Here is a 17,627-nt window from a genome sequence, read left to right on the forward strand (position 1 = left end):
ATTAATGTGCTATTGTGGAATAATTTGTATAATATATTCTTTTGTGCACTTGCTGTTCAATTTGAAAAAGAATAAAGAATTTAAAAAATAATAATAATAATCAACTGAGTGTGATGGTGCTTCTACATAACATTTTTCAGCATTAATATACTTTTGTTTTGCTGTGTGGTTTTTTTCCTGTTTATCCATTTGCTTTTCAGCTTTATATCGATGTCACAATACTGGTTAAAAAAAAAAAATAGAGTAAAATTATCCCTTACCCAGAGAGATCAGGGTCTCATAATTGTCCTTCATCACCTCCCTGTAAAGTTCTTTCTGCCCTTCTTCTAAATACTCCCACTCCTCCTGGTTGAAAGAGACAGTGATGTCCTCAAATGTCACCCGCATCTGAAACACAAACCAGAAACACACTTAGCGCCTTCTGCGTCGCATCTATCAGGTGACCTCCCAGTACTGGTGCTCACTGGTAAGGGGGAAAGTTTGTAGGGTGTATATAAGGTGGGGAGTGTGTGGTGCAGTGAGGTTGTGAGTTCAAATCCCATGCTGCTACCTGTAACCCTGGACAAGTCACTTAATCCCCCACTACCCCCAGGTACCACCTGGGAAAAATGCTTGTAAACCACCACTTAGGCTGAAAGTGGTATATAAATAAATAATTTAGAATCAAAGTAAAGAGCATCCCAGAACAGGGTTCTACTTCACTGGAGAATGAGCTTGGTCCTATGACTCTCCTAATGCAGCAAAATGCTGGCCACTGTCAGTGGGATCATATTTGTGTTTTGAAACTGTTTCGATTTGATCACATCTTCAGCACAGATAAGTTTTGCTCTTTTTACTTGCACATGAGTTTTGTTTTGAATTTTAAGGAAGGTTTTTTTTTTCCTGCCAATGAAGTGCCTTTTGATTCTAAATCATTAACAGCGAGGCCAGGATGCTTTTTCCTTCCCACCTTTAGTGGTATCTTTTGAGGAAATTACAGGTTGTTTTTTAAGCGTCTAGAATTTATGTCACATAACACATAGGACAAGTGGTGATTTGAGCTAGAGGCCTTTTTTTCCCCCTATTAGAGGGAGGCTTTTCTTTCTCTCCGGCTTTGTTTTCCGGAGCAGACCAGCGATAGTAACATAGTAGATGATGGCAGATAAAGACCCGAATGGTCCATCCAGTCTGCCCAACCTGATTCAATTTAGATTTTTTTCTGTGTCACTCCCTTAATGAATCTTTGGATGTTGCGGTCCATTTGCTAAGCCTATACAATCTTAGTCCTCAACAAATGATCTCTAGAACTGTCAGTCACTAAGTACTCAATCTGTAACATCTCTAATCATTGTAAACTGCATAGAACTTATATACCTGCGGTATATAAAAAAATTATTATTATTATGATGTGCTATATGATTAACTTGGTTGATGAACAGCCAACATTGAAGGAAGCCATCCTAATTTGCATATTGCTCCATCAGAGAAAGGTCATAAGAACATTAAGCCATGCCTCTGCTGGGTCAGAACAGGGGTCCATCACACGGCGGCCCATCAGGTTCAGGACCTCCTCTATCTATACCCTTCTATCCCCTTTTCCTTCAGGAAATCTGTGTATGGCCGCTTGGTGGAGGATGGGCCGGGGAGGGCTTCAATGGCTGGGAGGGTGTAGATGGGCTGGAGTAAGTCTTAACAGAGATTTCGGCAGTTGGAACCCAAGCACAGTACCGGGTAAAGCTTTGAATTCTCGCCAAGAAATGGCTAAGAAGAAAAAATTTAAATTGAATCAGGTTGGGCAGACTGGATGGACCATTCGGGTCTTTATCTGCCGTCATCTACTATGTGACTATGTTTCATCCAATCCCACCCTCTGGGTGAAGAAGACCTTCCTGGCATTCCCTCTTCATTTTTCCGAACGGCCTCTCTTCATTTAGGTCAGGAGAGGGAGAGATGTGGCAGGCAGCAGTTAGACGAAGGGGCCTCGGATCTGTCAGGGAGAAAGCGAGACTTGCCGTTGGAGGGCTTCTCCGCTTCAGTGATCTGCGAACGGAAAGAACGCGACGCGCTCGCAGGCTACAGGGCGGAGCTTCAGAGGCGACGGTGTCCAGCCCTTCTAGTGCTGATTGGTCAGGATGGTCTGTGGGGCGGGGACACGAGGAGCTTGAGCCCATCCCCACAGCACTATCTGGCTCCTCCCTCCCATGACATCACAAAGGGAGGCGGAGCTTCAGAGTGAAGGCTGAGAGGCCCAGCCTTCTCTTCTTGGGTCCATCCCTTCTAGTGCTGATTGGTCAGAGAAATCCCGGGGGCGGGGAGAGGAGGAGCTTGAGCCTTGTCCTTCCCCCATTTACCAAAGCATCACCTCCAGCCCTAGCTTCTCCCTCCCATGACATCACAAAGGGAGGCGGAGCTTCAGAGTGAAGGCTGAGAGGCCAGTCCTTTCTTCTTGGATCCATCCCTTCTAGTGCTGATTGGTCAGAATGATCCGTGGGGCGTGGAGAGGAGGAGCTTGAGTCTAGTCCTTCCCCCATTTACCAAAGCATCACCTCCAGCCCTAGCTCCTCCCTCCCATGACATCACAAAGGGAGGCGGAGCTTCAGAGTGAAGGCTGAGAGGCCAGTCCTTTCTTCTTGGATCCATCCCTTCTAGTGCTGATTGGTCAGAATGATCCGTGGGGCGTGGAGAGGAGGAGCTTGAGTCTAGTCCTTCCCCCATTTACCAAAGCATCACCTCCAGCCCTAGCTCCTCCCTCCCATGACATCACAAAGGGAGGCGGAGCTTCAGAATGAAGGCTGAGAGGCGCAGCCTTCTCTTCTTGGGTCCATCCCTTCTAGTGATGATTGGTCAGAGAGGTCCCGGGGGCGGGGAGAGGAGGAGCTTGAGCCTAGTCCTTCCCCCATTTACCAAAGCATCACCTCTAGCCCTAGCTCCTCCCTCCCATGACATCACAAAGGGAGGCGGAGCTTCAGAGTGAAGGCTGAGAGGCGCAGCCTTCTCTTCTTGGGTCCAGCCCTTCTAGTGCTGATTGGTCAGAGAGGTCCCGGGGGCGGGGGAGGAGGCGTTTGAGCTTTGTCCTTCCCCGTTGGCCCATCTCCTCAGCACCACCTCCAGCCCGGGCTCCTCCCTCGGCCTCCTGAAGAAAATCTTTGGGATTTGCCAGTCCCAGTGTTCAGCCTCTCTCTGGCGTTGTGGATCTGAATATGCTCCGCCCCTTCCAGGAGGAGGCGGGGACTCTGCAGGCTAAGAATTGTAGCCAGTAGCTTTCCCGTGAAGCTCCGCCCCCTTTGTGACGTCATCGGTATTTACTCAGCGGGAAACGGAGTCGTCGTCCATCTTCTGAGGTGCAGCCGTTGGTTACCTCAGGTTCAAATTTCCAGCTTCTGCTCCTCTCCCCGTCCCAAGAGACAAACTCTCCAGAGAAAGAGCCTCATTTTGATAATCCTGCTGCAAAAGCTGAGAGGAAAATGCCTGCAGGAGCCTCTGCTCAGGTAGGAGATGCCCCTCCCCCACCACCACACGTCATTCTCTCTGAGAACACTGCTTCAGCTTCCTAGCCTGGGACTCTGCAGAATCCCACTACTCACCCCCCCCCCCCAGCAGTAGAGATCATTCTCTCATGGGGAGGGGGAGAGTCCCCTATGAAGATGAAGGAGTAGGAGGAATGTTAGGGGAGGGGTTTGGTTTTCCTGTAACATAATAAATGACGGTCCATTCAGTCTGCTTAACAGTCACATTTAGGCAATGCTGAACCAGCAATCCAGTTTCTAGTTACTCCTGCGTTCTTCTGCGCAACTGCGCTGCACAGAATTTGCACATATGGCTCCAGAAAAAAGGGGACGGATTGAGACATCCGGGTTTTACTTCCATTGAAAGCAACCAAGATGTCTCAATCTGTTCTCCTTACTTCCATTGCTTTCAATGGAAGTAAAACCCGGATGTCTCAATCCGTCCCCTTTTTTCTGGAGCCATATGGTCACACTAGCCCATACCTTCTGTTCTGCCCCTGTCCTCTACTTCAGTCTCTGGTGTTAGCTTTCCTCCAGGCCGGTCTTGACAAGGGGCTTATGGTGGCATCCCTTAGTGTCCAAGTTGTGGGACTCTCTCGTCTTAAGGTTCGAGACTGCACGCTGGCGTCTCATATAGGCATAGCCAGCGTGCATTGCATATCAGGCCCCTGGTAAAACCTTCATTCCCTTCTTGAGATCTTAAGGTGGTTTTGCAGGGTCTCGGCCAAGCTCCATATGAGCTACTGAAGGAAGTGTCCTTGATGGATCTGATGCTCATTACATTAGTGACTTTTATTCTGCCATTACCTTGCAGTTCAAGGCGGATTAAATAAGAGGTTATCTGGACACTTCTTGGAGAGTTACAAAGTAGAGCGGGTCACTTTGGGGGAGATCTAGACATTGTATCGGGGTCATTACAAGCTATAATTTGGTTAGAAGGTTGTAGGATCTGGGGAAGATTGAAATGCTTCCTGCGGTGTTAGTTTGTCTTGATGGATTTCTTGAATAGCAGGGTTTTTATTTCTCTTCTGAAAGTTTTGTAGTCTGGCGTGATCAGTAGATTGGAGAGTTGGTTTTCCTAGTGGCCATTATCTCAGCGAAAAAAGGGACTCAGGTTTTTTTCTTACCAGAGAGCCTTTCCTTAAATTTAATGAAGCTGTAGTCTTTGTGCACCGTTCCTTCCATGTCAATCAGAAGGTCAAATTGCCAGCGTTCCAGTCCACAGGTTCCAAGAAAAAGAACTGGATTCTGAAGAAGCTGGATGTTAAAAAGGGTGCTTCTCCGATATATCGGTCACCAACAAGTTCAGGCTATCTGACCATCTTTTTGTGTTGTCAAATCCAGCTAGGCGCTGTGCACTGGTTTTGAGTTTTGTCATCCCCATCCAGATCTTTTTTCTGGATTCCACAGCTGGGAAGCCAGAAAAGGCAGCAAAGTAACATAGTAGATGACGACAGATAAAGGTCCGAATGGTCCACCCAGTCTGCCCAACCTGATTCAATTTAAATTTTTGTAAATTTTTTTTTTCTACTTAGCTATTTCTAGGCAAGAGTCCAAAGCTCTAACCGGTACTGTGCTTGGGCTCCAACTGCTGAAGTCTCTGTCAAAGTTCACTCCAACCCATCCACACCCTCCCAGCCATTGAAGCCCTCCCCAGCCCATCCTCAACCAAAAGGCCTTATAAAGACACATACTGTGCAAGTCTGCCCAGTATTTCTTCAATATTTACTATTATTTTCTGATTCTAGATCCTCTGTGTTCATCCCACGCTTTTATGAACTTCGTCACCGTTTTCCTCTCCACCACCTCTTTCGGGAGCGCATTCCAGGCATCCACCATCCTCTCTGTAAAATAGAATTTCCTAACATTGCTCTTGAATCTACCACCCCTCAACCTCAAATTATGTCCTCTGGTTTTACCATTTTCCTTTCTCTAGAAAAGATTTTGTTCTACGTTAATATCTCCCCTGTCCCTCCTTTCTTCTAGGGCGGGGGTCGGCAACCCGTGGCTCCAGAGCCGCATGCGGCTCTTTTCCACCTTTGCTTCGGCTCCGGTAGTGTGTCACGCAGGCATGCAGCTTACAAGTCCGGCGTCGCGGCTGGAAATAGCCATGCTGAGCAGTGAGCTCAGCACATACACAGATGAAAGCCTTGCTTGCTGATTGGTCCGGCGGCCCCGCCCCGCCGTGCCGCCGGACCAATCAGCAAGCAAGGCTTTCATCTGTGTAGTGCTGAGCTCACTGCTCAGCATGGCTATTTCCCGCCGCGTCGCCGGACTTGTAAGATGCACGCCTGAAAAAGAAATCATCTTGGCCGGGGTCGGTGTCATGCGCCGGAGCTTCTACAGCCTTCCTATCTCCCTCTCCCTTCTACCTGCTTCCGGCCACATCCCCTGCTCCGCGGCTCTCTTCGGCAACTCAGCAGCAGCGATCGACACAAGCTTCTGACGTCGGGGCCTACCCTCTGCGAGTCCCGCTTGTTTCAACTTCCTTTTTCCACAAAGGCGGGACTCGTAGAGGGTAGGCCTCGATGTCGGCAGCTTGTCTTGATCACTGCTGCTGACGAGTTGCTGAAGAGAGCCGCGGAGCAGGGGGGTGTTGCCAGGTGCAGGTAGAAGGGAGAGGGCCAGATGCAGGACTCGTGGGTGAGGGAGGAGAAGAGAGAGGGGAGGGAAACAAAAGGAAATATTTCATACTGGGCTGGGCCGGAGTGGAGGGAGGGTGGAAAGATTCTGGCTACAGGGTGCAGTAACAAAGGAAAAGGGGGGAAAGCTGAAAATGGAGATAGTGACACAAAGAAGAGAAAGAGTAAGCAGGACCTACTGAATAAGGATAGAGATACAGAGGGAACATGAAGAGGAGGTGAAATAGAGACATAGAAGTAATACTGAAAAAGTGTGTGTGTGGGGGGGAGATAAAGACATTGAAAGGGCAAATGGTGAACATGGGGTAAAGACAAGGACAGAGACAAATGAAGATTCTGAAAAAATGGTGAGATAGGGATATAGGTGAGATGGACACAAAGAAGGGTGATGCTGGAAAATAGGTGGAATGGTAATTCTGACAGACACAGAAGGGAAATGCTGGATCAAGGAGAGATGGGGCTCAGGCTGGATGGAATGAGGAGAAATGCCTTGTTGGCCCGGAACTTCCTCTCCTACGTCAGAATTGACGTCAGGGAGCGGAATGCTGGTCAGCGCAACACTTCTGCAGGGAAAGCTTGGGACGGCAGTGGCTTGGGGGCTGTTCCCCGATTGCGGTGGCAGCAAACCGAGTGGCTTGGGGGACGGCACGGAGACAGAAAGAAGGGGGAACAGGGAGACAGAAAGAAAAAGTTGGGGGAGAGAATGAGGTCTGGAGGAGAGGAAACATACAGGAGGCTGAAAGAAAGGAAGAAAGATTGGATGCACAGTCAGAAGAAGAAAGTGCAACCAGAGACTCATGAAATCACCAAATAGCAAAGGTAGGAAAAATGATTTTATTTTCAATTTAGTGATCCTGTATATAGCATTAAGATAAGAAACAATATATGCAGTGTTAGATTTGTTTTATAATGGTTTTGCGGCTCCAAGTTTTTTTTTCTTTTCGAAAACGGGTCCAAGTGGCTCTTTATGTCTTAAAGGTTGCAGACCCCTGTTCTAGGGTATACATATTCAGGGCTTCCAGTCTCTTCTTGTACATCTTCTGGCACAAACCTCCTATCATTTTCGTCGCACTCCTCTAGACCGCTTCAAGTCTTCTTACATCGTTTGCCAGATACGGTCTCCAAAACTGAACACAATACTCCAAGTGGGGCCTCACCAACAACTTGTACAGGGGCATCAACACCTTCCTTCTGCTGGCTACGCCTCTAAACACCCCAGCATCCTTCTGGCAGCAGCCACCGCCTTGTCATACTTTTTTCACCTTTAGATCTTCAGATACGATCATCCCAAGGTCCCTCTCTCTATCCGTACATATCAGCCTCTCACATCCCAGCATATACGGTTCCTTCTGATTATTAATCACCAAATGCATTACTCTGCTGTGAATTTTAGTTGCCAGATATTAGACCATTCCTCTAACTTTTGCAGATCATGTTTTCCACTCCCTCTTCGGTGTTTGTTCTGTTATAAATCTTGGTATCATCTACAAAAAGGCAAACTTTTCTGCTAACCCAGGGGTAGGGAACTCCAGTCCTCGAGAGCCGTATTCCAGTCAGGTTTTCAGGATTTTCCCAATGAGTATGCATTGAAAGCAGTGTATGCACATAGATCTCATGCATATTCATTGGGGAAATCCTGAAAACCCGACGAATACAGCTCTCGAGGACTGGAGTTCCCTACCCCTGTTCTAACCCTTCAGCAATGTCACTTACAAACATATTGAACAGGATCGGCCCCAGCACCGAACCCTGAGGGACTCCACCACTCACCTTTTCTTCCTCCGAGCGACTTCCATTCCATTAACAACCACCCTCTGGCGTCTGTCCGACAGCCAATTTGTAATCCAGTTCACCAGTTTGGGTCCTAACTTCAGCCCTTCAAGTTTGTTCAAGAGCCTCCTATGAGGAACCGTATCAAAGGTTTTGCTGAAATCTAAGTAAATTACATCTAGCATATGTCCTCGATCCAGTTCTCTGGTCACCCAATCAAAAAGTTCAATCAGGTTTGTTTGGCACGATTTACCTTTTGTAAAGCCATGTTGCCTCGGATCCTGTAACCCATTCGATTCTAGGAAGTTCACTATCTTTTCTTTCAGCAACACTTCCATTATTTTTCCAAGAACTGAAGTGAGGCTTACCGGCCTGTAGTTTCCCGCTTCATCTTTGTGACCATTTTTGTGAATAGGAACCACAGGAACCACATCCGCTCTCCAATCCCCAGGAACCACTCCCGTCCCCAGAGATTTGTTGAATAAGTCTTTAATAGGACCCACCAGAACCTCTCTGAGCTCCCTCAGTAACCTGGGATGGATCCCGTCCGGCCCCATTGCTTTGTCCATCTTCAGTTTTTCAAGTTGTTCATGAACACTTTCCTCCATGAACAGCACAGAATCTACTCCATTTTTTTTTTGCATTACTTTGCTAGACAATCTTGGTCCTTCTCCAGGATTTTCTTCCGTGAACATAGAACAGAAGTATTTGTTTAGCACGCAGTCCAGAGATTTTTTATGAGAATGAGAGGGAAGAGGACTTTCTCTTTCTGAGAGGAGAAGAGATATTTACTTATTTGGATGTATATCCCGTCCTCACACAGAGAGCTTAGAACAGGTTACAGTTTAACATTCACAGTGTTACAATATAACATTACATAGGGCTACAATAAATGTTAGGGTTACCGTTTAGCAGTGCATGAGTTACTACTTTGCAATCAAGGTGTGCAGTATGAGCATTCAATCTAATAGTATGATCATATGTATGTTCCATAGGAATTGAATTAGTTTACATAGATATTATTGACATGAGACAGTTTGGTTATGATGTCCCACATATGGGCATTGCTTATATGAGGATGGACCAGTGGTCCATCGTGCCCAGCAGTCCGCTCATGCGGCGGCCCCCAGGTCATATAGTGCTCTAAATGAGTCCAGACTCACTGCGTACATTCCAGTTTAGCAGGAACTTGTCCAACTTTGTCTTGAATCCCTGGAAGGTGTTTTCCCCTATAACAGACTCCGGAAGAGCGTTCTAGTTTTCTAACACACTCTGGGTGAAGAAGAACTTCCTTACATTTGTACAGAATCTATCCCCTTAGGCTGCAGTTTATAAGATGTTCCTCGGTGGCAGTTATGGAGGGTGAGGCAGTTTGAGGAAGCATAATTAGGCTAGGTACAGAGGTAGATTTTTTATAGCTTTCCTGAAGTTTAGAAGGCCCTGGAGGGATCTAAATTTTTGAGGTCGATTATTCCAAAGGTTTGGTAGGAAATGGGAATAAGATCTTTTCCAGGCAGTTTGGCGCTGGAGGGCCAAGCCAGAGATGACACAGTCCCATAAACCACCATGGGAAAACAAGGTAAAGTTGAATGTCGAGAAGATTTTTTCCAAGAGGAATAACTTTGTAGTGTCTGACTTGCCCAAGCAAATCTTTAGACTCCCTGGGTTTCAGTTTATCCAAATGTAATTGATACTAACACTTATTGATCCTTTTTCTTTGTAGGCTTGCCTATGGCTATAACACCAGAAAAGCCATCCATACCTGTCTCTGTATTTCTGTACATTAACAGTAAAGGGTATCTGAATCCTGTTTGAGTGAAAGTTCATACATCCTGTAAATTCACATATTGCCATTCTTGTAATTCACAATACCCATTTCCTTAGCAACAGCAGCAGATGAATCCTTTTCTTTGGATGTGAATCTTCAGATTTCCAAAGAGCTCTTTTCTCCTATACTAATTATTAGAATATCAGGGGATGTTGCTCACGTAAGAGAGGAATGTATTTCTTCCCAGAGACCGGGGCGACAGGTTACAGTCTGGGTTTGCCTTCTTCAATCACCAAGAACAAGAGTATGGGATTCTGTACAGGTTCTAGGATCTATGGTGGTGACTCCACTGGGAACTTTGGATCTCTTTCACATGAGAACGCTAAAGCAGTCGCTTTTGTTCAATGGTTCCCTGTATCTCAAGGCTCCAATTGTAGTATCTAGTAGGCTCCTCAAGCATCGCTCAATATAATTTGGTGGCTCGGCGAGATTAATCTTTTTAAAGGGCATGCCTCGGTCTTTGCTGGACTGGCTCAAAGTTGCCAAACATCCCAGGCTGTCAGGCTGGGTGGAATCTCATTTTCCCCTTCTGTCAGTGCATCATTTTACAGGACAGGAAAAGGGTTTAGATAGACTTTCTCACCACAAAATCTGAGCATGAACCGTCTATTGTATGTTAAAATGCACAGCGCTGTGCACGCCTTTCAGCGCTTAAGAAATAATAAATAGTAGTAGTAGTAAAATCTTCTACATCCTGGAAATTGGGAACTATTTGCTCAGGCGTTCCAGCTCTTTGTATAAAGGTGAGATCTCCTAGAACTAGACCTCATGGCCTCGTTTCGAAATTCAAAGTTTCCTAGCTTCTTCAGCAGATGCAGGGCGTGCTGGCAGTCAGAAGGGTAGCAGTGTTGCTTCTTTCTCGCCTCTGGTTTCTCTTTTTAAGTGTTTTACCCCGGCTGATAATTGGATGGATTTGCCATCTCAAGCTCGCTTTCAAGGCACAATAATTAGAGAATCTCCAGATTGGCTGCGCTATCCTTGCTGTGCAGATCTGATGAGTCTTTCGATGGCCGAACTGTTGAGATTCCTGGTATCTCTGGATTTACTCACCTAGGGTCCAGTCAACATGGATATTTGTCCTACTTTGATATTACGACTTAGCTTTTGAAAAGTCATGGCTGACTTGTAAGAGTTATGCGAAGCAGGTTATTTCTTCTCTTCACCAGGCGATACAGACGTCTTCACCTGTGGTTTATGCTTCCTTTTAGAGGCTTTTCCTTTCTTGGTTGACTCAAATATAATATGGGGGCTTAATATTCAAGTGCCATGCCCTGCTAGGATCTGCACCCAGTGTTCCCTCCTTCACACCCTTCCATGCCAGGCTCTGCACTCAGCCCCCCTCCCTGCCAAGTTCTGCACCTAGCTTCCTTCCCTCCCTGCAAGGCTCTGAACTCAGCCCCCCTTCCCTCCCTGCCTTAGCAAGCTCTGAACTCAGCCCCTTCTCTGCCAGGCTCTGCACCCTGTCTCACCTTCCTTTCCTGTACCCTCTTCCCCCTCTAGTTGTAGGCTGGGACAGGAGGAATCCCTCCCTCTCTTCTAGGCCGAATACTAACAATTTTATACCCCCCTCCCCTGCATACCTTTTCCCTGGTGGTCCAGCGGTGAATAGGCAGGAGCAAGCTTTTAGAATTTGCCCCTAAGTGTCTTTCTGGTTTGTGTTTCAGATGCAGGTAATGTTTGAGGACATCGCTGTCTCTTTCTCCCAGGAGGAGTGGAAATATTTAGATGAAGGTCAAAAAGAGCTTTACAGGGAGGTGATGAAGGAGAATTATGAGACTCTGATCTCCCTAGGTAAGGACTAAAACATTCAGCTAATATGAGACATTTTTCTGTACTTCCTTTGCTCCAGAAACTTCCAAGTGTGATCAGGATGTCTCTCTACTAACCTCTATCTTAAGCTAACAGCGTGAAGGCCCCTAAAACTATGTGTGTTTCCTACAAGTTTTCTCCCTTTGCATCAGGTGTGGATCATTCTCTGTTTGTTGAAGCAGAGCTAAAATCCAGGGTCAGAGTCTGGCTGCAGAAGATTACATTGGACCTGGAAGCAGTCTTTGAGACCAGTGAAAAGCAATGTGCTGTGGTCATCGATCTCTGCTCAGCTTATGGCACTTTCTGACTCTGGATTTCTCCAAAAGCTGCAGAATTGTCTCCAGCATCACCGTGTGATAAGAGTCAAATGCAAGAAATCATCACCAACTTGTTTCTATTAGAGCAGGGGTGTCAAAGTCGATCCTCGAGGGCCGCAATCCAGTCGGGTTTTCAAGATTTCCCCAATGAATATGCATGAGATCTATGTGCATGCACTGCTTTCAATGCATATTCAGTGGGGAAATCCTGAAAACCCGACTGGATTGCGGCCCTCGAGGACCGACTTCGACACCTGTGTATTAGAGGGAAGAATATCAGGTCAAGCTCTTTAAAAATGTCTCTCCCCCCCACCCCCTAGGATTTAGTCTTGGTTTCTCCTCTTTTCAACCTTTAGCGTGGAATCCAACTTCTGACAATTTGACTCCTGTATAACAGAAGCAGCTCTTTGGAGGATTTACAACATTCTCTAGAGAGAAACATTGAGACTTGATTCTTTGGTCACCTGTGATGGGGCCAAAATATCTGACCCTTCCCCCCGTAACTGGTTGGTGTTGAACCAGGTCATTCCTTTTCCTTCCGTCTCCATAAATTGTCCTCCCTTCTGTGAGGAGTAGGGGATTTGGTCTAACCATACTGCTAAGACACCAAATATGACTCCTAATTAGCAGTCCACGTTCTCGGAGAAAAAGGACCACCTTGAGCGCAACGGAGGTTCAGGGAAAGTTTAATGTGTAAATCACAACATTGCAGGAACTATAAAGAAGGCAAGTTCTGGTTTTACTGTAGACAAACAGTTAACTTGGCTACAAAACGTATTTCTTAAAAAGCTAAAATTCTAAGTATACCACCACTATGTCACTCATAAAGCAAAGCCAAGATTATTTTTTTTCCCAATTCTTTATTGTTTTCAAAACTTACAGTAAGTGTAACAATAAATATCACATTTTATACATCAATAACACACTTAATATTCCATTTCTATCCATTTCAGAATTAATCCCCCCTCCCAATGCAATCACATAACATTTCTATAATGAACCCAAATATATCTAAATTCATTAATCTAAAAGACCCCCAAACTCCCCCCTCCCGGATGTGCATGACATAAGGAAAAACATTAAACATTACAGTAATTTGCGAATGGCAAGATTAAATATAAGTGAATCACAGCTTTGTGTTCTTTTGTAGATACTGTTGCTCTCATGGAGGTGAGAAGGAATGCCAGTCTTCACTGACACATTTCCAAGATAACAGGGAAGGTTTATTTACAGGGCCTCACTCCAGAAATTACTGGGAATAACTGGGAGCACAAAGTTCAGTTGGTATTCAAGGAGCAACTTTTACAACAGTTAAAGCAAAGTAGAGGTAAAAATCAAAAGCTCAGCTGAAGAAAGCTAAATGGAAAACAAGTGAAGTAAAGCTTTTGTTGACCAGTCAAGTGAGGAGAATTGACTGCTGGGGAGAAGACCTGGTTTCTTCAGAATTTCTTAGTGGAAAACTTATTTCTTCAAGGTCAGCAAAGCTAGGCACACGTGTTTGCATTGCCTGTGAGATCATCTGGTTTAGGATCAAAGAACGATGTCTCTTTCACAGTAGCATTCTCAAGTCTTGGTGACATTAGCACAAAATGAAAAGGAAGATAACAGACATCTCTGAGACTTGGTGGAAGGAGTATCAGGGTACAAATTATATCGCAGTGATAGAGTGGATTAAATTGGAGGGGAGAGGGGTTGTGCTTTATCTTAAAGAGGGAATTGAGTCAAAGAAAATAAACATTCTGCATGAAATAGAGAGCAGTGTGCAATCCTTATGGATAGAAATTCTGTGTTTGAAGATAAGGAATATACTGGTAGAGCTGTAGTTTCCAAGTTTATTCTACACTTGATATACCGTCTATCAACTTGTACCTAGATGGTTTACAATACTAAAAAAAGTTTAAAAGAAGGTAAAAAAACGTATCTGTTCAATAGACAAGACATAAACGTACAAGGGTAAAGAAAACAAAGGAGGGTGGATAGTGCTTCTTAAAAGTGGTTGGTATTCATTACTGTGAGCAGAGAGTGTGGGTTAGAAGAACACCCATTCTCATGTTGGAAATGCGTCCCTAAATAATAAAGTTTTTAGTTTGGTCTTAAATTTGTCCAATGATTCTTCCAGTCTGATATCCATTGGGAAAGCATTCCATAGAGTGGGGGCTCTGACATAGAAAATAGTATTGCCTGTAGTATCGTAAAATAGCTCCCTAATGGATGGAATAGTTAATAAGTTCTGACTGTTAGATCGTAGCGCTCGAGAGGAGACATAAGGGATAAGATATTTGTCAAGAAATGCTGGCGAGTTGGTAAGTTTGATCTTAAAGGCAAGTAGAAGTATTTTATATGTTGTCCAGTGCGATATAGGGAACCAATGGACTTCACGGAGTAAAGGGGTGACATAATTGTATAATAGCCGTGTTTTAGATTGAGTTGTAGTCTCCGTGTTTCTTTTTGCGTTATGCCGTGATATAAAGAGTTCCAATCCTCACCAACTGGCTCTCCCGTGATCCCCCGTCATATGCACAATGGAGATCCCTAATGATAGTGCACGCAACACTGGAGAGACGCATGGTGGGAGACTTGACTCTTGGCCCGGGTCGCAAATTTTGTCAGGTGTGGGAGCACTTCTGGCAGGACCTCACATCATGTGCTCGCAGTAGACTTTTGAATCTTTAAGATTTTATTCCCACTCTCAGCTTTTGGACTGGCCATGTATTCTTGGGGAGGGGAGGGTTGGGAGGGGAACTGATTATATTGTTGAAAATGTTATTTCCTGAATGGTACTACTGTTTGTATTTGCTTCTTACTGCTGGAATAATAAAAATCAATTAAACATAAAGAGTTACAATAGTCAATGTGTAAAATGAGTGAATGAATCCGAACAGAGGAAGGGTTAAGAAGAGAAGTTATAGATTGTATTAATCTCAATTAAGAGCATAAGAATTGCCGCTGCACTTATTTGGTCGTGGTAGTTGAGGTCTTTGTCGTGGATGACCCCCAGGACTTTGATCTTGGTTTCAATCAATATAGGGCAGGAATTTGTGCCTATTCCGTTAAATAGGTTTTCTTTATTGGAAACCGGAAAAAGAATATCTTTCGATTTTGCAGTGTTCAATGAAAGTTGGTTGTGGTTTAACCAAATACTGATTTTGTCCAATTTGGCATTTATCTCCTGGATTTCACCGGCTTGAGTTGGGTCGATGCAGAAGTTGGACATCATCAGCGTAGGCATAAATGGTGAAGCTAATAGATTGTGCCAGGGTTAGTAAAGGGGCTAAAAAGATATTGAAAAGTAGCGGGGACTCTGAATTTTTGTGAAATTGAAACAGAGGTTGAGTTATTGAAATTTACTTTAAAGTTTCGATCCACGAGGTAGGAAGAGAACCAGTTTAGTGCAGAGTGTAGTGGTGATGGAGATTCTCTGAGGAAAGGAATGTTACCAGTGGTGTGCCTCAAGGTTCTGTTCTTAGGCCTGTTCTTATTAACATTTTTATAAGTGATATTGCTGAAGGGCTGTCAGGTAAGATTTGCCTCTTTGCGGATGATACAAAAATCTGCAATAGAGTAGACACCCAGGATGGCGTGAATAACATGAAGAAAGACCTAGCGAACCTTGAAGAATAATCTGAAATTTGGCAGCTAAAATTTAATGCTAAGAAATGCAAGGTTATGTATTTGGACTGCAAAAACTTGAAGGAACAGTACATTTTAGGGGGTGAAGAATTTATGTGCACGACAGAAGAATGGGACTTGGGTGTGATTGTGATGATCTTAAGGCGGCCAAACGGGTTGAAAAGGTGATGGCGAAAGCTAGAAGGATGCTAGGGTGCATAAGGAAAGGTATGGCCTGTAGGAAAAAAGAAATATTGATGCCCCTGTATAAGACTCTGGTGAGATCTCATTTAGAATATTGTGTACAATTCTGGAGACCCCCATCATCTTAAAAAAGATATAAAAAGGATGGAGTCGGTCCAGAGGAAGGCTACTAAAATGGTGCATAGTCTTCATCATAAGGCATATGGGGACAGACTTAAAGATCTCGATATGTATACTTTGGAGGAAAGTCAGGAGAGGGGAGATATGATAGAGATGTTTAAATACCATAGTGATTCCTCTGTCCTATTAATCTCTTTCTCCTCAACAATGCATTTCCGGTCCTATTAACTCTCCTCTTCCCCCCTCTTAAATTCAATCAATTTGTACCTCGCTTAATCTATTGTAAACCGCATAGAACTTAACGGTATTGCGGTATATACGCTGTTATTATTATTATTACATGGTGTAAATGTGCATGAGTCGAGTCTTTCATTTGAAAGAAAGCTCCAATGAAAGGGCATAGGATGAAGTTAAGAGATGACAGGCTCAGGAGTAATCTAAGGAAATATTTTTATATATATTTTTTTTTTACAGAAAGGGTGGTAGATACATGGAACAGTTTCCTGGAAGAAGTGGTGGAGACAGAGACTGTGTCTGAATTCATTAAGGAGTGGGATTTCGTAGAGAGAGGAAGAAATAATGGTTACTGCAAATGGGCAGATTAGATGGGCCATTTTCTTTATCTGCCATCATGTTTCTAGGTAACTGCAAGAGCATCAGCCATGTTGCTTTGAGGCGTCTTGCTTGGCTGTGAGTTTCTGACAACGACATTAATCTTCAAGATCGCTTAGCCAACATCCCATGTCTTGGTGAGGAACTTTTTGGTGACTGCATAGAAGCGTCTACTCAAAATCTTACTCAGCATGAGTTATCAGTCTAAGCCAGGGGTGTCCAATGTCAGTCCTCGAGGGCCGCAATCCAGTCGGGTTTTCAGGATTTCCCCAATGAATATGCATGAGATCTATTAGCATACAATGAAAGCAATGCATGCAAATAGACCTCATGTATATTCATTGGGGAAATCCTGAAAACCCGACTGGACTGCGGCCCTCGAGGACCGACATTGGACACCCCTGGTCTAAGCCTTCTGCAAAGTCTACTTCTCATTTCCACAAGAGAAAATATCCAGCATCCTCTTCTACTAAGCCTCCACCACAGAAGAGATAAAAACAGAGGCCTCAAAAGTCTCAGCCTTCTGTCCCTTAAAAACCAGCTCAGTCTTTTTGACATGCTTTTTAGAGAGCATGGCAAAAATCCCTCTTCAGCCTCTCCCCAACTTATTGGAGGTTGCCTGCAATTGTTCCATCACAGTTGGACTCTCGTCACAACGGATTCTTGGGTCCTCAAAGTCATCAAGGAGGGTTACTCTCTCCATTTCGTAACCACTCCTCCAAACAACTGTCCAAGAATTTCCTCTTTCATATCACAGCAGATGTCCCTTCTTTAGGAAATTGAAGCTCTGTTTCAACTACCTTATATACTCGAACATAGGATGAGATTTTGAGGCCCAAAAATAGGGGTCTCATCCTATATTCAGGTCATCACCCGGTGACCACCTAACAACCTTCCGGACTTGCTGCAGGCCTGCCGTAAGGCTGGGACAGGAGGGATCCCTTCTATCCCGGCCTATACTAACAATTTTTTATCTCCCCTCCTCCGCATACCTTTTCTCTGGTGGTCCAGCGGTGTATGGGCAGGAGCGAGTTTTCCACGTTCCTGCCCCTCCTTCCGATCTCGTGGCCAGCAGTCAGCGGAGCAACCGAGCTGACAAGCAGGAGCGAGCTTTTCAAGCTCCTGCCCAGCCCTGCGCCACGCCCTGAATGGCTGCCGCCAGTTCTCGTGGGACTCGCTGCACTCGCAAGAACAGGCGGCAGCCATTCAGGGAGTAGCGCAGGGCCGGGCG

At 45.0% G+C, this 17,627-nt stretch overlaps 2 protein-coding genes across 4 annotated transcripts in view; both read left to right on the plus strand.

Annotated features, from left to right (window-relative positions):
* Positions 1 to 17,627, plus strand: part of LOC117354674 (zinc finger protein 845-like) — a 210,921-nt gene that overhangs the window by 153,622 nt on the left and 39,672 nt on the right. The window lies entirely within an intron of this gene.
* The window catches only part of LOC117354683 (zinc finger protein 354C-like), a 46,007-nt gene continuing 31,547 nt past the window's right edge, over positions 3,168 to 17,627 (plus strand). For all 3 annotated transcript variants that reach the window (XM_033932547.1, XM_033932548.1, XM_033932549.1), the window contains exons 1-2: positions 3,168 to 3,467; positions 11,390 to 11,516. In XM_033932547.1, coding sequence (XP_033788438.1) covers positions 3,444 to 3,467; positions 11,390 to 11,516 — 151 coding nt within the window. In that variant the 5' untranslated portion in view covers positions 3,168 to 3,443. The remainder of the gene's footprint in view (positions 3,468 to 11,389; positions 11,517 to 17,627) is intronic.

Source organism: Geotrypetes seraphini, chromosome 2, assembly GCF_902459505.1.
Source record: "Geotrypetes seraphini chromosome 2, aGeoSer1.1, whole genome shotgun sequence".
Classification (NCBI taxonomy): Eukaryota; Metazoa; Chordata; class Amphibia; order Gymnophiona; family Dermophiidae; genus Geotrypetes; species Geotrypetes seraphini.